At 43.8% G+C, this 23,401-nt stretch overlaps 1 protein-coding gene across 3 annotated transcripts in view; it reads right to left on the bottom strand.

The window, feature by feature from the left end:
- PDE3A (phosphodiesterase 3A) overlaps positions 1–23,401 on the bottom strand; it is a 1,456,379-nt gene that overhangs the window by 128,796 nt on the left and 1,304,182 nt on the right. For all 3 annotated transcript variants that reach the window (XM_078674052.1, XM_078674054.1, XM_078674053.1), the window contains one exon: positions 8,320–8,519. In XM_078674052.1, coding sequence (XP_078530178.1) covers positions 8,320–8,519 — 200 coding nt within the window. The remainder of the gene's footprint in view (positions 1–8,319; positions 8,520–23,401) is intronic.

The raw sequence follows: 23,401 nt of genomic DNA, 5'->3' as shown, positions 1-23,401 counted from the left end.
CCAAGCACAACCTTGGAAATGTGAGAGAGTCTGATCACACTTTGTACTCTGGCCTGGATATGTGAGACAGTGAACTCATTCCTTTCCTCCCACTACCACCATCTATAAAAGCTGTGGGTTTTAGCAGATCGGAAGCCAGGGAGCACAGTGGCAGATCAGTGAGTGTCCTGTCCATGAACTGGAAAACAATTACTAACACTTGAGCTTTGTTCTCTACAGCTAGGTTGAGAAAATGTGTGAGGGTTTGAACTCAAACTGTGAGTTAGTATGCAGAGGCTCGGTGAGACCCATGTCTGCTTGTGCCTCCGTTTTCGTGCCCCTGTTGCCTGCTTGTGCCTCTGTGTGCCCCTGTTGCCTGCTTGTGCCTCTGTGTGCCCCTGTTGCCTGCTTGTGCCTCCGTGTCCCCCTGTTGCCTGCTTGTGCTGTGTGGGTGTGTGTGGAGGGCTCTGTGTGGCTGTGTGTGTAGGAAGCTTTGTGTGGCTGTGTGTGTGGGGGGCTCTGTGTAGCTGTGTGTGTGGGGGGCTCTGTGTGTGTGGGGGGCTCTAAGTGGCTGTGTGTGAGGGGCTCTGTGTGGGGGTGGGGGTGGGGGGGCTCTGTGTGTGTTTGTGTGTCATTTGCGATAGATAAAGCTAGTGGCATTGTAAATGACAATGCCATTTATTTATGTTAAAAAAAACATAAATAAAAATAATGTCAAGAGCAATGCCAATAGCTCTAACTTTAACAAAGGCAAAACCATTGCATTGTAAATGCTTGTTCTCTTCAGTTCCTCCCAGGCAGCAGGACTAACTACTGTCTTATTCGGTATTGGTCTTTAAGTGTTCTGAGGGGGCTCTTTTAGTTCTTGTTTTCTGGTCTGTTACTGTCTGCCTGTGCCTTTCTGTCTCTTCGCTCCTCTGGATATCTCAGCACATTTGCCAAACTTTAACCCTTTCCCTCGGCGCATCATGCTGACCCTTGATGATAATATCTGGGTCGCTCAACATGTTTACTTAAAGGCAAAAATGTGGCTCCCTCGTTAAGGCTAAAGAAACACAAAACACAGGTCAACGATGAGCAGGGTGAAGAGCATTGTGCCCCTTCCCAGATTTCCATGGCACAAGATTTTATTTGGCTAATAGCCTTGTTCTGCTAAGAACTGCTCTTGTTTTTATGAGAGTAATTTGTAGAGAGAATCTTTGTCACTCTCCTCTCTACACAGGAGGGCAAACTAACAAACACGAGCAGCTTTCAATATAGCAGGCATGCACGCTGTCCGTTCTCATTGTAACTTGTTAATAATGTATACTTTTAATGATAAACAAAACAATGTAAACATGCATCCCAAAACGTGCCTGCTTGCTTTGTAATCATTTGTGTTTATTTTGGAAAAGCATACACACGATTCACAGAGCTTTTTATACGTCTCGCCTAAAAATGCTCCCAAACACTGCAAGACTGAGACGCTACCTTCTTTCCCCTCCGCCCACTCCCCTCCACCTCCACAGACGTCGAAAAGCGCCAGGCCAAAAGATTTGACTGGGTTTAGAGAGTTGGAAATGGAGTGTGTGTAGACACATTAGTTGATTTGTTTCTCGAGGGGAAGAGAGACAGCCACCAGCAGGAGGGAGGGGTTGCAGAAGAGGCCGGAATAGTTTCTAGTTCCGTTGTGAAAGGAGAGACATAGCTGTAAAGATTGCTATCACTCTCCTGAACTGCATTTGGAAACATCAACACCAAGACAGGACCCTACTTTAAAAGCTGCAAATAAGTTTGGTATTTACAAACCCACATCTGGTGTTTTTTATGTACATTGCAGTCTCTCTGGCATCAAAAGTGACCGTGTAATAGAAAACATAAAAACGTGATGCATGTTTAATGTAAAAGTTTAAATAAACTAGCAGATACTTTTTGCAAGTTGAAAGGCAGGGTGTCTTTCTGTTGTCTGCTAAACTATTACAGTCTTTGCATTGTACGCCATTTTTATACCTAATGAAAATGTATTGGCTTGTTTCTTTAAACGTTCATGTTTATGGGTGCGTCTGTGCGCATTGAAAGAATGTGTGTCTCTCTTCTAATTGTTTTTTGGGAAATGTGTTTTACAGCGCATCTGAAAAGCAGCGTGTCTTTTCGTCCTTATTTACATTTTTAAATTGCAAACCTTACATATGTAGAGATAATGTTTAAACAATGTGTTTAGCTGCAAACGGAAGGTGTGCAATTTGAAAATGTAAATAAGAACAAAAAGACACGCAGCTTTTCAGATGCCCCTAAAGCATATTTCCTAAAACCAAAATCAGAAGAGAGACACACAGCCTTTCAACTGGCACCATTCATTTAGTCATTAGACATTCTGGTTGGCGCTATAGAAAAAAACATGTTAAATAAGATATATGAAATAGTTTTATGTTAACCAGCATAGCTACTACATGTGTGTAGATTGGGCAGTCTGTAAGGCCTAGTATTGAAATATCTGGCGTGAAATTTGTGTTCATAAGTCAAAGGCCTGTTTCTCCCTACTGGAGCTTGTGCTTTTTGACCTCGCATCACTTCTCCCCCGTTTTTCAGACTATTTCGACTGTGAATTAGGGGCACCTAGAAATCGCCTGCCTTATGCTGCATATTTTACCTAATCATCATATGGCATCTGTTATCAACACCATGTTTAAATAATGCCTTTCAAGGGGCATTTCTTTTTTGTAACAGACATTTAAAAAGAGTTCTACAAAAGGAAGTAAATATGGTATTTTAACAAGCCGCTTAAAGGCCTGGGCTCAATATTAACAGTAACACTCCCTCAAATGGGGGTCCAACAATGAATGCCACAAGACAGCACCCCTCTTTCATTCATGCCAACTTCCTCGAGTTAGTGAATAGAGGGCAACAAACATGACGGTGGCGCTAACAATAACAAGCGCATAGCTTTTATTGTATCGCTTATTTTAAGGTTGTTTTTGAACTTGCGAGCAACACCCTTAAATGCTTTTAAAAATAACTGCCACACCTGTGTTTGGAAAAAAGTACTTGGATGCTAACATCACTGAATACTGGAACATTTGTTCAAAGTTTTGCTAGTGTACTCTGTGTTATACACTAGAGATGAAAGGCTGAAAGTGACATTTGTTCTTGCGCGTCTGCTCTTTAACATTAGTGCACTCCCAAGAGTGCACGAGCATTAACTGTATTATGGAGTCACTTGCATACATATAGTCAAGGGGTTATACATAAAGACAAACTATAGTATCTGAACATACCAATAAGAAGTGGTGCGTAAACACACACTTAGTACTTGTAGTCCTTGCTTACTAGAAGCAAGGCTGGCAGTTACTGCACCTCTTTTACTCATAGCATTCATGTATTCAAAACACATAAATAAAAGGCATTGTCATTTACACTGCCAATAGCTCAAACTCTCACAAATGTGAGACCTATTGCATTGCAAATGATTGTTAATAGATGTAAGTCACCCCATGACAGGTCCTAAACATCCCATTGGGCCATTTGCAAGTTTTACATGCCCTAGTAGTGAAAAGCCCCCAAGTTAGTTTTACACTCCTGTGATGCCTACCTCTCTCATAGGATACCATTTGGTTAACTAATTACATTTAGTAAGTGATAATATTTGTTTGGGATCAGGTAGAAATTTCTTCTTTGGTCTCAAAGAATTGTAATGATATCCCTCTTTAATGATAAAGTCGGATTTTAAATCACACTCTGAAAATGCCACTCTCAAACAATGATAAAATGGAAAAACAGATGGTGTCAGGATGGGCCCTCCTTCCAGGCTAGGCGGGGCAAAGCTGTTCACTGTCCCACTTACATTACAAAAGGCTGCCACCAGCACACTCACAAAGGAATTGGACACCGGCTCTTTGTCACCCTAGACAACTTCTAACCTGGGCGGGAAAGGAAGGAACATTCCAGAAGCTAATGTGGGAGAAGCCTAGAAGTTTCCTCCACTTCAAAGCTGGAAAAAGGTATAACAATCGGACCCTCAGACAAAATCTTCAGTACATTCCCTCACCTTGAATTCCAGAGAACTGTCCTAGTGCTTGCGACCTGCCTTGTTTCCCAGTGGACTGCCCTGCAGCTTGAGACCTGCCTTGTTTCTTAGGGTGGCCCTGCTGCTACTAGAGGACTGCCTGATGCTTGAGGCTTGCCTTATTCTTCATAAGACTGCCCTGCTGCTTGAGGCCTGCCTTGCTGAAGGAGAACTGAACTATCTCCATTTCCCACAAAGAACTGAGTGACTCCAAGGGTCAGCAGACTGACTTCCAGTTCTGCGCTACAGGTACAGAAGAAGCTCCAGAGGTCTCACTGAAATTGCCCGGCTGACCTGCTGTAACTGGACCTGCCTAAGACTTGCTGACCTCTGCTAGAGTAAGTCCTGGATCCCCAAAAGGTGTCTCTCTTAGTCCTGGATTCTTGAATGGCACCAGAATGCACTCCTTTTAAAAGAAGGGAGAAATCTTGAAGTTTTGGGCTCTTCGAAACCTCTAGTGAAGCAGGTTCTTCTAGCTACAGCGACCATCACCTACGACCACCAATGCAAAATATGCACTTCACCGACTGTATCTTTGTGCTAAAGTGACGACCATTCATGACGCCAGGCCTGCTCTTTGTTCTACAGCGACAAACATCCACTACGCTCTCCGTGCTGTTCATGGCCTCCTCCACCGCAAACTGACTCTTCGCGCTGGACTATGACAAGGTAACTTTTTCAGCTGGACTAACCTGGTATCTGTATCCGGCCCGTGCTTCATCACAGTTGACCTGAACTTGTGACTTTCTCCCTAGGCTAAGCTTCCCTTTCCTGTCAAGCGTCCAAGAAGTCTAACATGACAAAGGACAATAGTCCGATTCCCTTGTGATTGATGGTGGCAAGCGCCTTTGACATGTAGATGGGGTAGGAAACAGTTTTGCACCCAGCAATCAACATTTTTCTCTTATATTTAAAAAACAAACCATATCATTAATAAGCCAACCATATTGCCTATTACCTTGGAAGCCTCTTTATGCACCCCAAAGCTTATAAGAATAATTAGTTGTACACTGTGGATGCTCTCCACCCTTGCATCCTTTTCAGCCTTCCAAACATGATACAATGGACAATAGTGTAGTAGAGTAATTGTTCCCACCCCTGAAACATGTATATTCAGTCAGTGAACAACAGGAATATCCCCCATGCATGCCTCAAAGCACTCACAGGTGCAATGTCTTAGCAAAGATTTGACCACACTGACATTGGTTTTGAGGTAAGAACCTAACCTGATCTACCCCCTCCCCATCCCACTGGAAATCCTGTCCATCAACGTAGAAAGTCATCTAATAATGCATAAAACAGATTTCTATTAAAGTCACCAGTGTTCATATGAAAATCCTAGTAGTAATTGTGCAAACCAGTTGCAGAGGAGAGAGATATAAGTAGAACTGGTTTTACCCTATCATTTGTTGATCCATGAACAAGTTGTTCAAAAATCTGGAAACTATTCAGCATCACAAAGTTTATTGCCCAGTATACTTACAGGTACATAATACCAAATTGATAGATATATAATATAACATATTTACACTCTCTATTCCTAGTTAAACCTAGCAGTATTCCATGACAGCTACTCTGAGTGCCTCTCTGTTAACAGATTTCCATCATCTTCTCTTTAATATTTGAAAATTCCATAACTATTTGGTCTGAATTAATTAGAAGAATCATTTATATTAAAGTAATTACAGAAAATTCATTTTACTATCACCCTGGTAACCACCAGCACCCATGTAAATGTCATTGAACTGGAAACTCATTGCTTTGCACCACAAAGATCTTGCACAATGTATAATTTTCAACCAACCCTGTTTAGTTTAAGGAGTACCTGATATTTAGAGCACAGGACTCTTTGCATAATGTAATAACCCAGAGCCACAAATGTCTCACTCAAGGAGCCAACTTAGGCCTTTTGAACCTATTTGCTTTGTATTATTTCTATTGGTCTTAAGTTCTCCACTTACATTGACTCACTTGTATAATAAACTTTAATCCTTCTTCCAGTGGCACTGCACCCCTCGCGTCTGCTTCTTCTATGCTAATAAACAGTGGCGGTTTCTCGTCTAGGGCCCCGGGGCTCCGCCCCCATTACTTTCACCCCAACTATCTCCAAATTAAAACCAAACTCATAGTTAATTTATTTTTGGGCTTCCCGCTGCATTCATTTACACAAAGCATTTGTTTTTTTTTCTTTCTGGGGCCAGGAGCCGGGACTGCTGCACACTTCCAATTGCAACTCACCGTTAATGACGCTGAATGACACTTCTTGCCTGGGCGCTCGCAACATTTCCACTAGTTGCCGGGCTGATGATTTCACAGTCCTGAGGCCTGTGAGGTCATCAGCTCGGTAAACACATAGCATTGAGGGCCAGGCTCCACCCCCCCCCCCCAGGACGTCCGAGTAAAATTACCCCCGGGCGTTTTAGATTGAAGCCCCTCAGTGCTAGGGCTTCATGTCACTCAGGGAAATGAGAGCACAGTCACCCTTACCCTTTCCCTTTCCCAACTCGTCACAGGGTTGGTCCCACCCTGTGACGAGTTGGGAAAGAGCAGGGGAAGTCAAAAACTCGAGTCTGCGTAGTTTGTTATTTTTAAAGACACGGCACAGACTGATACCACGCTGCATTTTGTAAGGGCCATGATTAGTTGTGGTATAAAACACATGTATGACACAACAGAGCAGTACTCTCTGGCTGCTAGGAGGAGACTCGCGGCAGCATTAGCTAAGGTGGTGCTGAGGCGCAATACAATTGTGTGTGACTTGGGAGGGTGTCTGGAGACTCCAGGTGGTGCCCTGCAAACCAGTGGACCACGAGGTGAGAGTTTTACATTTTACGGCTCCGTCTGCCCCTCAAAAATCTTTAGATTAGCAATTGTTTGTGTGCTTTAGTTTTTTCTCTTCATGCATTTCACTGTAGTTTTTATAATGCGAGTGTTTAAACTCACCTCGTAGGCAGTGCTAATGGTCTGTGTACACAACTGACACTAATGCACCCATTTGAAAGTGCTTTGATTGACCGTAATGATTTATGTAATACCGGCCTTCACGGCCACGCACATATTTTAAAGTACTTTCATATCCACGCATGAGGATTTTTGTATAGCTGGTTTTCTGAATGCACATATTTGAAAGTGCTTTCATACGTTTGTGATAATGTTTTTTTTGTTTTCTGAAAGTGAAAAGCACTGATTTATTCACATTTTCTGGTTTCACCTTACAAATCAGACAGCAATTGAGTGTCTGTTAGACTTTCTTTATGTTAAGCCTTTGGTTTTTACCTATTTGTGCATTTCTGGGTAGTTTTTATAAAGAAACTGCAGAATTCGACATGAATGCCAGTTTTTGTACAACTGGCATTCTGAACATGCATATTTGATTTAGTATGCTTTCATACCCGAAAATGATGAAAAGAGCTTTGGTGAGATAAAATGTTTGCCTAAGATCACATAATTTAGGTTGTGTAAGCCCTGAATTATGCCTGTTTTCTAGTTTTACTTTGTGTAAATCAGCCACTAATGAGCAGATTCTATGGTACAGGTAGTCCCCTTGCTTATGGTGAATGCATTTTAGCTATGAATGTCATGGGGCGTAATGCCACCAAAAACCATTAAACCATGGTATTGTGTGGGCACTAGAAGACAGCCATAACTGTGGTGCATTAGACAATGCATAATTTTATCAGATTATTAAAAATTAGTCTTGCACAGAAAATGGTGACGGGCCTCCCCGAAAATACCATGCCGCACCCCGCGACAGGCCTCCCTACATACTCTAATCCCCAAAGGACGAGTCCAGCCCTACCACTCTCAAACTTCACCAGCCACTACTGCTAATAAACTCACCTGTCTCTTTCATGGAGTGCATTAACCACGATATCTTCCAAAAGCTTGAGTTTTTCCCCTTATTTCTTATCCTACATCACACTGTAATATAATGTTCTTCCACGTTTTGCTATAAAAGCCATATATCTAAAGTATTCCTCAAAGCCGTAGATCCCACACATTCCGCAACAAACTGCAACATACAACCTTTCCCCATAACAGAGACCACTCCAGTCACTCGAGCCGCGACTTTACCCTTTCAATGATCCCCCTGAAATGTAAAAGAAACAACCTAAAATGTTGGAAAATGGTAGCCATTTTCCTCATCCATTTTTCTAAATGTGGATGAATATTTTATTTACTTCAGAGAGGGATACATAATACAATGTAAAAGAAGTGTGTTGTTTTCTTTAAAAAACATTCATGTGAAAAAGTGTTCTCAATTCAAACTGTTAATTAAAAACATTAATTGAACTGACCTGGGGTGCACTAGTTGCTACCAGAAAGGCATTCGTTCTTCCAGGGTGATCATAGTCATGCATGGCGGCAGCCACATACAGTGCCATTAGTTCAAGGGCAGGGATGTTGCCTGCCAGGCATCCATACTTGTCATCTGAAATGGAGTACATCTTAGAAAATAAGTATCCCATGTGTCCATGCGTGATCCCGCTGTCCGAATCTGAGGGAAAATATAGAGTTACAGTGTTCAAAAACATAAAATACTGCAAAGATACCAGGGGAAAATATACATAGTAAATGAGTAAGCAACATAGTGTCACTTATGCTCTGCATCCATGATGTGTTTCTATCATAGATTCAACAACACAACAATGCTTTATAAAAATCGTGACACAACAATACAAGAATTGATAAAGGCAAAGGATGGCATCCAATGCCAGACCCATTTGCTTTGCAAATGCTTGTTTGCGAGTATTGTTACCTAACATACTGTTGGTATTTCCCAGTAGCATACATTTTGTTCTTGGCCAAACTATCAACATATTAGTCAGAGAATATCCTTTTAGGTTCTATCAGATGTCATTCACATTTCACATCGACACTGTTGCCTCCTACACCATCAATTTGATTTCTTACACTAATGTGTCAGGAGAGTTTCTTACTTTAAGTACCTTGCACTATGACCAGTAGACCAAGAAATGTAAAACTATCTAAAATCATCAACCTAGTTAGCTATGCATGCTATAATCAGGACCAATGAAGATCTTCAGTGGCTGCACATTTTCCAATGAAGTGAAAGTTGCCTATGCACTTTCGGGTAGATTCAGCAACGTTTTTTTTTTGCGATTCCTAAATTGCGAAAATTAAGGAATCGCAATTTAGGAATCGCAAAATGCAATGCATTAACAATTCGCATTTATTTTTGCGATTCGGTATTTTTCCTTAATTGCGATTCACAAATCGCAATTAAGGAAAACCCTTCCCATTGATTCCTATGGGCCAAAAGGCCCATAGGAATGAATGGGAAGGCATTCACATTTTGCGAATTTCAAATTGCGATTCGCAAAATGTGAATGCAATTTCAAGGGTGCAGGGGGGGGGCCAAAGAACCCCTCCCTGCACCTCTGAAATGTAATTGTAAATGCAATTTACACACACACATGCCCCAAGGGCATGTGTGTGGGTACATTATAACTTTCAAAAATGCAATTTGTGCATATTTGACAGTTTTCCGTAAATTAGCATGAAGTTCAACTTCATGCTAATTTACCACTTCCAAATTGTGAATTCGCAATTAAAAAATGATCATGCATTGCATTTAAGAAATCTGTCATTGCGATTTCTTAAATGTAATCGCAATTTTAGAAATCGCAACATGGTTGCGATTCCTAAAACTGCGAAATGCATGATGCATTCCAGATTAGTCAATTGCATTCGCAAACGGCCAAACAATGCGATTCGCACCGTTTGCGAATGCAATTCTCAATGATGCATCTAGGCATTTGTGTGAACAGGGTTGATGTACACACAACAATGTGTGTTAATTAGGGTCTGATAGCAGATTTTAGCTCCCATTTCATAAGCATCCAGTAACTGTGTTTGTGAACCCAACACTTCAAGTCTTGTTTAAAAAAAACGTCATAAAGTGTTGGTGACCCTCAGCCTTCTTGTCTACTAGAAACTATCTTCACTATGTAACACATTCTACTGCCAGAAGAGCATGCACTTTCTGAACATACAGCTATTCTCAACTTATATTTGGAAGAAACCATCCCACAATACTGACTGAAGCATGCTTTGTGAATGCAATGGAATACATTGAATTCCCATATCCAATTTAATTCAACATCAAGTGATTAATTTTTATCCTTAGCAACTTTTCAGAAGCTACCTAGTGGTGTGGCCTCCTGATGTATAAATCAGCTGCAACATCTAATTATCATCCGAATCAATACGATTTAGGGAGCCAACTCTGAAAGGACCTGTTGTGTGTAGGCAGCTACATTATTAGAAACATGCCTAATTTATGTCTACATTTCCAGCGAGATCTCTCTGTAATCTCAAAAATTCTCAGGAACAAATACTACTATCTGACAAGAAACAGGAAGAAATGGTGAAGACCCTGCCATGAGAAGCTGTGGATACCATAGGCCTCAAAAGTATCATGTTAAACGTTAACAATATCCTTTGCACAGAAAGTTGATACAGGTCAAATATTGTGAAAAGGCAAGGCGATATTAAAATCACACTTAAAATCTTAATTCAGAATTAAACTGTAAATGGCCGAAAAAGAATAGATGGATCTGAATGTCAACATTTAACCGAAAGGCATGGCAGGGTGAATGGATAACAGTATTTTTTGCGAGAAATAGCAAGAGTCTTCCACCCACTTCAAGAGTTCTTGTTTTGCCAAGGGTGGAAATGGAGTTGTCATTGTGCGCTAAACCCATATGCTAAGCCAAAACTGTCTGTCTGCCCTTGGTTTTTTAAACCACTTGTTAGAGTTATATTGTTTCAAAGTGGGCACCTTGTTGCATCACATTGTTTGTCGATGCACTGCCATGGCCATCTTGGAATGGTATAGCTGAAAAAAATAGAATTCCAAGATGGCCACCACACTACATCATGCTGGAAACCATGCTTTACATTAATAAGGTTTACCATGGCTCAAGAGGATTCAAGCCATTACAAGACTGAGTTATCATAATCTCAGCTGAGTTCTGGAACACTATCTACTCCATGACCTTTAGATCTAAGCTGGCAGGCCACCCACTGGTTGGGTGTTAAGGCCATGCTGAACAAATTTGCTATTTCTCTTGCTTCCTTTGAGAAAAAGCCCATTGTGTTTTGCTCCCATACGTTCATGATACCAAAGGTGACAGCAGTTACTTTTTCTTTACGTATTTGAAGACTGTGAACTGGATTGTGTAGGTAAGCCTTGAAACCAGGGTTGCTTATCTTCACATCCGAGGTTGGCATCCTCATCGTCCTTATCGATGCTTTGCAATCCTGCCCTCCTAAGTCCTCTTTGATGTCCTTACCTTTGGCCTGATGTCTGCTACACGGACGTTTCCAAGATGCTAGCCCTAGTGAGTGGAGTGTTGCAAGACTGAGTAATTAGTCTTCACCCACACTCCTGCATAACTGGCTGGTCCTTTCTCGATCCCTGGAGAAGACTGCATTGGGTGTTTAGGAGGTGTGTTCCTTGTTGGGTTTTCTGGGCATCCTGGTCAATGTTTTAAGTCCTGGTTGGAGCTGTCCTAGAATCTAAAGTGTATTGGAGGCAGATTTCATTTGGAAGTGGGAAGAATGCCCTTGACTCTGGACCATGTGTTTCATATGTGGTATTACATGAGTACTCCAGGCCAATCTATTGATGTTAGCCTGATGCTGGATATATGTGCAGGTGATCTTTTCAGCTTGTGTCTCTATGATGACTTACTCTGATCTTGTAACAGGGGGATGTTTGTTATGACTTGCTCTACTCTTGGTCTCCCCCTGCAAGTTGCTATTGTAGTCTCCTGTGCTTTGCATTGGCTCTACCTGCGTCCTGTCTTATGTGGCATTCTCCATTCGCAGGACCCAGTGTCCAACAAGGACAACAGCAACATTCTGGTGTCTCTGATGATTTTGGTGGAACTAGATTTGCAGTTGGTGCCTGCCCATCTGAAACAGGAGCGTCCCTTTGGTCTCGAGAGTTGCTGGTAGTGACCATGAATTCTCCCGACTATGATAAGGGAGCAACAATAGGCTTTCTGTCTATTCAAGGCTTTTGCTCCAGGCATCCAGTTAGAACTCTGGTGCTTCTGATGGTGCTCAGTGTCTTTGTTGGGAGTGTTTGAAGCTAGTCTATGGTTCTGAAGGCATTTGTCAGACAGCTACACCAGCCACTTCCTCAGCATTTGGCTACCATTACAGATGTGGGGGCCACATGATTCTTTGTCCTTTGGTGAGTGTGTCCTGATTCCAGTTATGTGTGCTTAGGTGAGCTTCAGTTTCGTTACAAGTGTGCAGTGTTTTCAGCAGTCTGTAGATGTCTGTGCCTTTTTTGTGCTACTCCAAAGCTACTGTGTCTACTGAGGTATGTCCGCATATGTAAGGACGGAATGAGGGAAGCAGATGAGAAAGTAATGCCTAGATTACATATGATTTCAAAAAGGGGGTGGTGATGGACAGAGTATCTGAGTTAATCAGAACACTCCTACCCAGTCAACAGATCAGGGCTTGATCCATCACCGTTTTTTTAGCTCACTGCACCATCCCAGTTCAGAACCTGACTACATGCAAATTAGTCTGTCCCTGGCCCAGTGCATCATGGGAACAGGGCAGACCAAACTACCAAGCCAATTCTTCACTGGAAAGGAAACAAGCTTCCGGGGACTGGTTTCTGGCATTACAGCCGTCTTCGGCCCGGCTTGCTTGAATCCTGATGGTGCAGTGAGCAAGGGACTCATGTCTGAGCATACCCTTCCACACTTATGGTGGCCAAAATAATTTCAAAAAGGGGGTGGCGATGGACAGAGTATCTGAGTTAATCAGAACACTCCTACCCAGTCAACAGATCAGGGCTTGATCCATCACCGTTTTTTAGCTCACTGCACCATCCCAGTTCAGAACCTGGCTACATGTAAATTAGTCTGTCCCTGGCCCAGTGCATCATGGGAACAGGGCAGACCAAACTACCAAGCCAATTCTTCACTGGAAAGGAAACAAGCTTCCAGGGACCCGTTTCTGGCATTACAGCCGTCTTCGGCCCGGCTTGCTTGAATCCTGATGGTGCAGTGAGCAAGGGACTCATGTCTGAGCATACCCTTCCACACTTATGGTGGCCAAAATAATTTCAAAAAGGGGGTGGCGATGGACAGAGTATCTGAGTTAATCAGAACACTCCTACCCAGTCAACAGATCAGGGCTTGATCCATCACCGTTTTTTAGCTCACTGCACCATCCCAGTTCAGAACCTGGCTACATGTAAATTAGTCTGTCCCTGGCCCAGTGCATCATGGGAACAGGGCAGACCAAACTACCAAGCCAATTCTTCACTGGAAAGGAAACAAGCTTCCAGGGACCCGTTTCTGGCATTACAGCCGTCTTCGGCCCGGCTTGCTTGAATCCTGATGGTGCAGTGAGCAAGGGACTCATGTCTGAGCATACCCTTCCACACTTATGGTGGCCAAAATAATTTCAAAAAGGGGGTGGTGATGGACATATTATCTGCGTTAATCAGAACACTCCTAAACAGTCAACAGATCAGGGCTTGATCCATCACCGTTTTTTAGCTTACTGCACCATCCCAGGTCAGAACCTGGCTACATGCAAATTAGTCTGTCCCTGGCCCAGTGCATCATGGGAACATGGCAGACCAAACTACCAAGCCAATTCTTCACTGGAAAGGAAATAAGCTTCAGGGGACCGGTTTCTGGCATTACAGCCGTCTTCGGCCCGGCTTGCTTGAATCCTGATGGTGCAGTGAGCAAGGGACTCATGTCTGAGCATACCCTTCCACACTTATGGTGGCCAAAATAATTTCAAAAAGGGGGTGGTGATGGACAGAGTATCTGAGTTAATCAGAACACTCCTACCCAGTCAACAGATCAGGGCTTGATCCATCACCGTTTTTTAGCTCACTGCACCATCCCCGTTCAGAACCTGGCTACATGCAAATTAGTCTGTCCCTGGCCCAGTGCATCATGGGAACAGGGCAGATCAAACTACCAAGCCAATTCTTCACTGGAAAGGAAACAAGCTTCCGGGGACCGGTTTCTGGCATTACAGCCGTCTTTGCTTGAATCCTGATGGTGCAGTGAGCAAGGGACTCATGTCTGAGCATACCCTTCCACACTTATGGTGGCCAAAATAATTTCAAAAAGGGGGTGGTGATGGACAGAGTATCTGAGTTAATCAGAACACTCCTACCCAGTCAACAGATCAGGGCTTGATCCATCACCGTTTTTTAGCTCACTGCACCATCCCAGTTCAGAACCTGGCTACATGCAAATTAGTCTGTCCCTGGCCCAGTGCATCATGGGAACAGGGCAGACCAAACTACCAAGCCAATTCTTCACTGGAAAGGAAACAAGCTTCCGGGGACTGGTTTCTGGCATTACAGCCGTCTTCGGCCCGGCTTGCTTGAATCCTGATGGTGCAGTGAGCAAGGGACTCATGTCTGAGCATACCCTTCCACACTTATGGTGGCCAAAATAATTTCAAAAAGGGGGTGGTGATGGACAGAGTATCTGAGTTAATCAGAACACTCCTACCCAGTCAACAGATCAGGGCTTGATCCATCACCGTTTTTTAGCTCACTGCACCATCCCAGTTCAGAACCTGGCTACATGCAAATTAGTCTGTCCCTGGCCCAGTGCATCATGGGAACAGGGCAGACCAAACTACCAAGCCAATTCTTCACTGGAAAGGAAACAAGCTTCCGGGGACCGGTTTCTGGCATTACAGCCGTCAAGCAAGCCGGGCTGAAGACGGCTGCAATGCCAGAAACCGTTCCCCGGAAACTTGTTTCCTTTCCAGTAAAGAATTGGCTTGGTAGTTTGGTCTGCCCTGTTCCCATGATGCACTGGGCCAGGGACAGACTAATTTGCATGTAGCCAGGTTCTGAACTGGGATGGTGTAGTGAGCTTAAAAACGGTGATGGATCAAGCCCTGATCTTTTGACTGGGTATGAGTGTTCTGTTTAATTCAGATGCTCTGTCCATCACCACCCCCTTTTCTGAATCGTTTTGGCCACTATAGGAGTGGCAGGGTATGCTCAGATGTGAGTCCCTTGCTCACTACACCATCAGGATTCAAGCAAGCCGGGCCGAAGACGGCTGCAATGCCAGAAACCGGTCCCCGGAATTTTGTTTCCTTTCCAGTAAAGAATTGGCTTGGTAGTTTGGTCTGCCCTGTTCCCATGATGCACTGGGCCAGGGACAGACTAATTTGCATGTAGCCAGGTTCTGAACTGGGATGGTGTAGTGAGCTAAAAAACGGTGATGGATCAAGCCCTGATCTTTTGACTGGGTATGAGTGTTCTGTTTAATTCAGATGCTCTGTCCATCACCACCCCCTTTTCTGAATCGTTTTGGCCACTATAGGAGTGGCAGGGTATGCTCAGATGTGAGTCCCTTGCTCACTACACCATCAGGATTCAAGCAAGCCAGGCCGAAGACGGCTGCAATGGCAGAAACCGGTCCCCGGAAGCTTGTTTCCTTTCCAGTAAAGAATTGGCTTGGTAGTTTGGTCTGCCCTGTTCCCATAATGCACTGGGCCAGGGACAGACTAATTTGCATGTAGCCAGGTTCTGAACTGGGATGGTGTAGGGAGCTAAAAAACGGTGATGGATCAAGCCCTGATCTTTTGACTGGGTATGAGTGTTCTGTTTAATTCAGATGCTCTGTCCATCACCACCCCCTTTTCTGAATCGTTTTGGCCACTATAGGAGTGGCATGGTATGCTCAGATGTGAGTCCCTTGCTCACTACACCATCAGGATTCAAGCAAGCCGGGCCGAAGACGGCTGCAATGCCAGAAACCGGTCCCCGGAAGCTTGTTTCCTTTCCAGTAAAGAATTGGCTTGGTAGTTTGGTCTGCCCTGTTCCCATGATGCACTGGGCCAGGGACAGACTAATTTGCATGTAGCCAGGTTCTGAACTGGGATGGTGTAGTGAGCTTAAAAACGGTGATGGATCAAGCCCTGATCTTTTGACTGGGTATGAGTGTTCTGTTTAATTCAGATGCTCTGTCCATCACCACCCCCTTTTCTGAATCGTTTTGGCCACTATAGGAATGGCAGGGTATGCTCAGATGTGAGTCCCTTGCTCACTACACCATCAGGATTCAAGCAAGCCGGGCCGAAGACGGCTGCAATGCCAGAAACCGGTCCCCGGAAGCTTGTTTCCTTTCCAGTAAAGAATTGGCTTGGTAGTTTGGTCTGCCGTGTTCCCATGATGCACTGGGCCAGGGACAGACTAATTTGCATGTAGCCAGGTTCTGAACTGGGATGGTGTAGTGAGCTAAAAAACGGTGATGGATCAAGCCCTGATCTTTTGACTGGGTATGAGTGTTCTGTTTAATTCAGATGATCTGTCCATCACCACCCCCTTTTCTGAATCGTTTTGGCCACTATAGGAGTGGCAGGGTATGCTCAGATGTGAGTCCCTTGCTCACAACACCATCAGGATTCAAGCAAGCCGGGCCGAAGACGGCTGCAATGCCAGAAACCGGTCCCCGGAAGCTTGTTTCCTTTCCGGTAAAGAATTGGCTTGGTAGTTTGGTCTGCCCTGTTCCCATGATGCACTGGGCCAGGGACAGACTAATTTGCATGTAGCCAGGTTCTGAACTGGGATGGTGTAGTGAGCTAAAAAACGGTGATGGATCAAGCCCTGATCTTTTGACTGGGTATGAGTGTTCTGTTTAATTCAGATGCTCTGTCCATCACCACCCCCTTTTCTGAATCGTTTTGGCCACTATAGGAGTGGCGGGGTATGCTCAGATGTGAGTCCCTTGCTCACTACACCATCAGGATTCAAGCAAGCCAGGCCGAAGACGGCTGCAATGCCAGAAACCGGTCCCCGGTAGCTTGTTTCCTTTCCAGTAAAGAATTGGCTTGGTAGTTTGGTCTGCCCTGTTCCCATGATGCACTGGGCCAGGGACAGACTAATTTGCATGTAGCCAGGTTCTGAACTGGGATGGTGTAGGGAGCTAAAAAACGGTGATGGATCAAGCCCTGATCTTTTGACTGGGTATGAGTGTTCTGTTTAATTCAGATGCTCTGTCCATCACCACCCCCTTTTCGGAATCGTTTTGGCCTCTATAGGAGTGGCAGGGTATGCTCAGATGTGAGTCCCTTGCTCACTACACCATCAGGATTCAAGCAAGCCAGGCCGAAGACGGCTGCAATGCCAGAAACCGGTCCCCGGAAGCTTGTTTCCTTTCCAGTAAAGAATTGGCTTGGTAGTTTGGTCTGCCCTGTTCCCATGATGCACTGGGCCAGGGACAGACTAATTTGTATGTAGTCAGTTTCTGAACTGGAATGGTGTAGTGAGCTAAAAAACGGTGATGGATCAAGCCCTGATCTTTTGACTGGGTATGAGTGTTCTGTTTAATTCAGATGCTCTGTCCATCACCACCCCCTTTTCTGAATCGTTTTGGCCACTATAGGAGTGGCAGGGTATGCTCAGAAGTGAGTCCCTTGCTCACTACACCATCAGGATTCAAGCAAGCCGGGCCGAAGACGGCTGCAAAGCCAGAAACCGATCCCCGGAAGCTTGTTTCCTTTCCAGTAAAGATATGGCTTGGTAGTTTGGTCTGCCCTGTTCCCATGATGCACTGGGCCAGGGACAGACTAATTTGCATGTAGCCAGGTTCTGAACTGGGATGGTGTAGTGAGCTAAAAAACGGTGATGGATCAAGCCCTGATCTTTTGACTGGGTATGAGTGTTCTGTTTAATTCAGATGCTCTGTCCATCACCACCCCCTTTTCTGAATCGTTTTGGCCACTATAGGAGTGGCAGGGTATGCTCAGATGTGAGTCCATTGCTCACTACACCATCAGGATTCAAGCAAGCCGGGCCGAAGACGGCTGCAATGCCAGAAACTGGTCCCCGGAAGCTTGTTTCCTTTCCAGTAAAGAATTGGCTTGGTAGTTTGGTCTGCCCTGTTCCCATGATGCACTGGGCCAGGGACAGACTAATTTGCATGTAGCCAGGTTCTGAACTGGGATGGTGTAGTGAGCTAAAAAACGGTGATGGATCAAGCCCTGATCTTTTGACTGGGTATGAGTGTTCTGTTTAATTCAGATGCTCTGTCCATCACCACCCCCTTTTCTGAATCGTTTTGGCCACTATAGGAGTGGCAGGGTATGCTCAGATGTGAGTCCCTTGCTCACTACACCATCAGGATTCAAGCAAGCCGGGCCGAAGACGGCTGCAATGCCAGAAAACGGTCCCCGGAAGCTTGTTTCCTTTCCAGTAAAGAATTGGCTTGGTAGTTTGGTCTGCCCTGTTCTCATGATGCACTGGGCCAGGGACAGACTAATTTGCATGTAGCCAGGTTCTGAACTGGGATGGTGTAGTGAGCTAAAAAACGGTGATGGATCAAGCCCTGATCTTTTGACTGGGTATGAGTGTTCTGTTTAATTCAGATGCTCTGTCCATCACCACCCCCTTTTCTGAATCGTTTTGGCCACTATAGGAGTGGCAGGGTATGCTCAGATGTGAGTCCCTTGCTCACTACACCATCAGGATTCAAGCAAGCCGGGCCGAAGACGGCTGCAATGCCAGAAACCGGTCCCCAGAAGCTTGTTTCCTTTCCAGTAAAGAATTGGCTTGGTAGTTTGGTCTGCCCTGTTCCCATGATGCACTGGGCCAGGGACAGACTAATTTGCATGTAGCCAGGTTCTAAACTGGGATGGTGTAGTGAGCTAAAAAAACGGTGATGGATCAAGCCCTGATCTTTTGACTGGGTATGAGTGTTCTGTTTAATTCAGATGCTCTGTCCATCACCACCCCCTTTTCTGAATAGATTACATATGAGCACTCACATAACTCCAATTCTCCCTTTCTCATTCCATGCCTCTGCCTCCCATCCAGTCTTGTTCGACAGCTTTGGCTATTGCCTTTGGTAGGTGCTTCTTGGTAGGTACTGGGGTAGAACCCCTTTTAACGGGAATACTGGGGAAATTAAGAAAAAAATAATTATGAGCTACACAAAGGGCTGGCCATAACGTAGTGTGCGCTCAAATGTAAGGCCTGGGACATGGAAAAGAGATCCAGAATAACAAGGTTATCGGTAAGCGATCTTGGCATTAGTGTCTGTTTCTGCTTTTATGACACTACAATTTGGGTGGGTTGAAAAGTGGATGAAGAAATCAGTAAAAGATTAAATGCATTTATCATGTATGAATTCTTTATTAGTGTTTTCTGTCCAGAGGGATGGAAATTGTTGAATAATGCTACAGCTGTTTCATGATTTTGTTTTCTATTTAGGTGCCAGTTTCCCATGAACCTGCTTGAGTCCCGTAGAGGGTAGTACAATCAATCACTACAGAATTCTTGGTCCTGGCTCTCTGTCATTAGAAAATAGACCAATTGACTCTGTTAGAGCAGTCCTGATTAGGCCATGACCATGATATATGTCTCAGTGCCCTGGCCTTGGTAGGTGTGTCAATCTAGTAAACTCAAGCGTACAAACGGCATCCATGTTGTAGTGAGCCACTTGACTTGTATGGCAAGCGCTCCTGATGTCACAAACAAGCCAAGGGCCAGATTTTGCTGAGGAGATAAATATAGTGGTACAGATAAATTGTGGTCTGTTTCCATCACACATATATGAGTGTGGTGTGTACAGGGAAGGGGGGATAAGGGCCTACATGAAGGCTATTCTGGAGAGGTGTGCAAGATCTGTGCATTCTACACAATGCGCACTACTAACGGACCTCTAAGGTTCCTACTAAAAAGGTAAACTGTTAAAAAAAATATGACATTCAATTTTTTAAAAGCTTTATCTAAATATGTACGTCTCATTTACGATTTTTTATATTCTAACACGACCAATTAAACATTACAGTGTGTAAGGCCAAAACAAGGTTGACAGGTAGAGCAATAAATCTAAGCAGCATAGTAATAGGCTGCAATAACACTGAGATGCCCAGCCCTGTAACAGAGCACAGCACACTAATGGAAAGCTCTCACAGGATGTTTGATGGTGCCGAAGAAGAGCCCAAAAAAGAAAGACTGGCATGTGAGGTAAGGTGGGGCAGGACTGGTGTGCAGTGGGAAAATAGACATGGGGGCTGTAGCTGCCAGAGCAGCTGCAGTTTGGAAGCTGGGGGTTGAGTGTAAAGTCTATGTGCTCTAGACCCCACAACGATAGATGCCCATCACTGCACACATCTGGTTCAGCCTGTAAGCACAGGCAAGGGTCATATTTGTGCAACTAAAGTGAACACTAAAAACAGCTCAGAGCTGAACTCACATTATTTAAGGTTGAAGCAATGACCTGTTGAAGAGACACAAAGAAATAACAAAAGGTAGACTAGTATGGTGTCACAGCCAGTGAAAGTCAGAAGTCCAGGTACAAACCACAATATAGAAAGGATGGCTGATGGCCAACAACAAATTGGTGGCAATGATCCACAGGGAAACCCATCTTCTACCCAATCTCAGGAGGTGCATTTAGCGCATTCAGCCCTAACTCCCATTCCACCATGGAGTGAACTGATTGCTGATGTGGGCCTCTAGGTTCCTCTGGGGCTACCGCAGGTCTAGAAGAGCTCTTAAATGGTGTACATTACCGAGGATCAGGGGAGGCTGGGGGGTACCGAACTTTCGGCTATATTACTGGGCGGTCTTATTAAGATATATGGGAATTTTAATTTTTCAAGACGCTTCTATGGATGAATCAATTAGGCCGTCGATTTATGAAATGGTCTTGGGGAAGGAAGCACGACAATGTCGAGTGAGAATAATAGAGCCCAGTTATTATATAAAAACAAAATTTTAAATTATGCTAACCGCATTTCAAATTTGGAAGCAGTTTAAAAAAAGATTCAATTGCTGCCCGGACCTGAATTACTATACACCTATGCTGAACAATCAGACCTTACCTGAAATTTTCAGAGGCCCCGTAATGCTGAGATGGCACTCCGTTGGAGTGCGCATATTAGGAGATTTATATCAGGACGGGCAATTTGTCTCCTATTCTTATTTGCAGCAAAAATAAACAAATTTGAGAACGGATTTTTTTTAAATATCTCCAAATTCGAAGTTTTCTGGAGGCTAAAAGCCCTCTAAATCTAACAATGATGGAAAAAACGGATATGTTAGAAGGTAGTAGAAAGGGAAGTAGAATTGGTGTAACATATCAGATGATGGTAAACAAATTGCAGGATGATCTGAGTGTATATATAGATAAATGGCAAAGAAAATTAGAAATGGAAAATGTCGACTTGCCTAGAGCAATAGAGTTGTCGAGCAGTGTTTTATTTAATGGATCGTTTAAAAGCCAACATTTCATGTCCATCTTTGATTTATACTACACCCCTGCTAAGTTGGCTAAATGGAAAGCAAAAAGTTGAGATAAGTGCAACCGACGCAGTTATACTGCAGCGGAGTCTATCCATATGTTTTTTACCTGTCCTAAATTACTCCAATTTATCACAGAAGTACAATTTTTTCTAAATAATAGCTTAGGGATACTAATTGAATTATCTGCAGAATTAGTAATTCTTGGAATCCAGTCGGACCAAACTGGTAAAATAACGACTGAAGAAGAAGGTTTTTTATTTATTTGTATGTCTGTATATCGATATTGTATAACTTCTCGTTGGTTAGATGTTGATCCTCCAGTTTTTCATCAATGGCAGTCAAAATTATTATCTACTTACCAACTTGAGAATCCGGTGTATAAACGAAAGGGGTTGAAAATAAAGACATTTGGACAAAAACTCTGGGCTCCAGTTGTTAACTGGATATGATTGGTTCTTTTTTTTCTTTCTCTTTTTCTTCACTCTGTTTCCTTCAATATAAGATGATGCTTTGCTGGATTTGTATTGTTTTGTCTATGATGAATTATATTATGTATAACTATCTGCTGACATAAAACAAATAAAAAAAAAAACAATAATAAAAAAAAGACCTTGCTGATGTAAACACTAAGACAGTCTTGGAGAGCACGACCTTCATCAAGAAGGAAACATAGGATGCAATAAAGCCAAAGAACGTCACAAGAGGAGGGTCTGACAGAATAAGGTGGCAAGCAGCGGGCCAAGGAAACTGTGGTTTGGAAACACGTTAATGACAAAGTGTCCTGCACAAGGAACAAGTAACAAGGATTGTGGCAAAGCCAACCATTTTATTGGTGTCAATAGCGGGAGCAGAAAGAAAAAAAAAGTGGGAGACCAAGGCTGCCCTAGTAATGAAAATGTCATGGCAGAAAAGATGCAAGAGCAGAACTAAGTGCCTTGGCAGCAGCTGAGAGTGGCCCAGAGGATGAGGTGGAGGATATATTCCTTATCTCCTACGCCAACTCAGAGGGAAAACTGAGGAAGCATCTACCCACCTGCAAGGTGAAGGTACACAGCCAGCAGATCACAGCGTTAACTGACTCAGGGGTGTCCGTCAACATAACTGAACAACAAAAGTATCATCAACTGATGTCTGTGCCAGAGATGAAGTCTACAAAAATCGGAATATATGCACTTGATTGAGATTCTCTAAACCCTGGCTGCTGTATTTCAGATAAAGGTACAGAATCAGGCCCAGACTGTTACCACAAAATTCTGGAGCACATGCACTTTACTCAGCTGTTGTACGACTGAACATTTATCACTCATATTCCTTGCAAGAGGGACAAATATTGCAATAATTCAGCCATCTCCTTAAAGGTGTATAGTTCCTAAAGAATAGCATAATAACCCTGCACATCAAGAAATCAGTGAATCCCATGGCTCTATGGCATAGCTAGGTGCCATTCACCCTGATTGGTGGAGAAATAGCTTGATAAACTAGAGGAAATTAGCATAATAGAAAATGTGTTGGGACCAACCCTGTGGGTCTCTGCATAGTGGTTACCACTGAGCCTAAGCCACTGGGTAGTGGGATGCATCCAAATGTGCATTTACAGCGTTGACACAAGGCTGCCAAATCAGGCCACTAACACGTGAGACACATTTAACAGCAACCCTTATCATAGGGGATCTTGATGGATTCCAGTGGTTCTCGAAATTGGATTTGAATGTGAGGTATTTACTACTACAGGAACTACTGTACTTGATGAACTCAAAAAGAACGGGACCTCCGTTGAGGGTATTCCTCTTTTCCTGCTACTGGTTTTAGCTTCTCAGGGCCCCAAAGGTATGGACAAACCTGAAGGAGGGTGTCCGCACACTGAAGACACAAAGGGGGAGACTGCACTGGGTCCCCCATATTCAGGCAAATAGAAATGAGGCTGCTCTGTCGATGATGGCAGGGAGACCTCTTTGGGTCCCCCACAGCAAAATTTCAATGAGGCAGCTGTTCCTGAACGCACAGTGCAGCTGCTGCAATACAGCACCATGTAAAAGCATGGCTGGCCCATGGTCGCTTCTTACCTGGGCTTCAGCTGTGGA

This window comes from Lissotriton helveticus, chromosome 1_1 (assembly GCF_964261635.1).
Source record: "Lissotriton helveticus chromosome 1_1, aLisHel1.1, whole genome shotgun sequence".
Classification (NCBI taxonomy): domain Eukaryota; kingdom Metazoa; phylum Chordata; class Amphibia; order Caudata; family Salamandridae; genus Lissotriton; species Lissotriton helveticus.
This window is presented reverse-complemented; position numbering and strand designations above follow the sequence as displayed.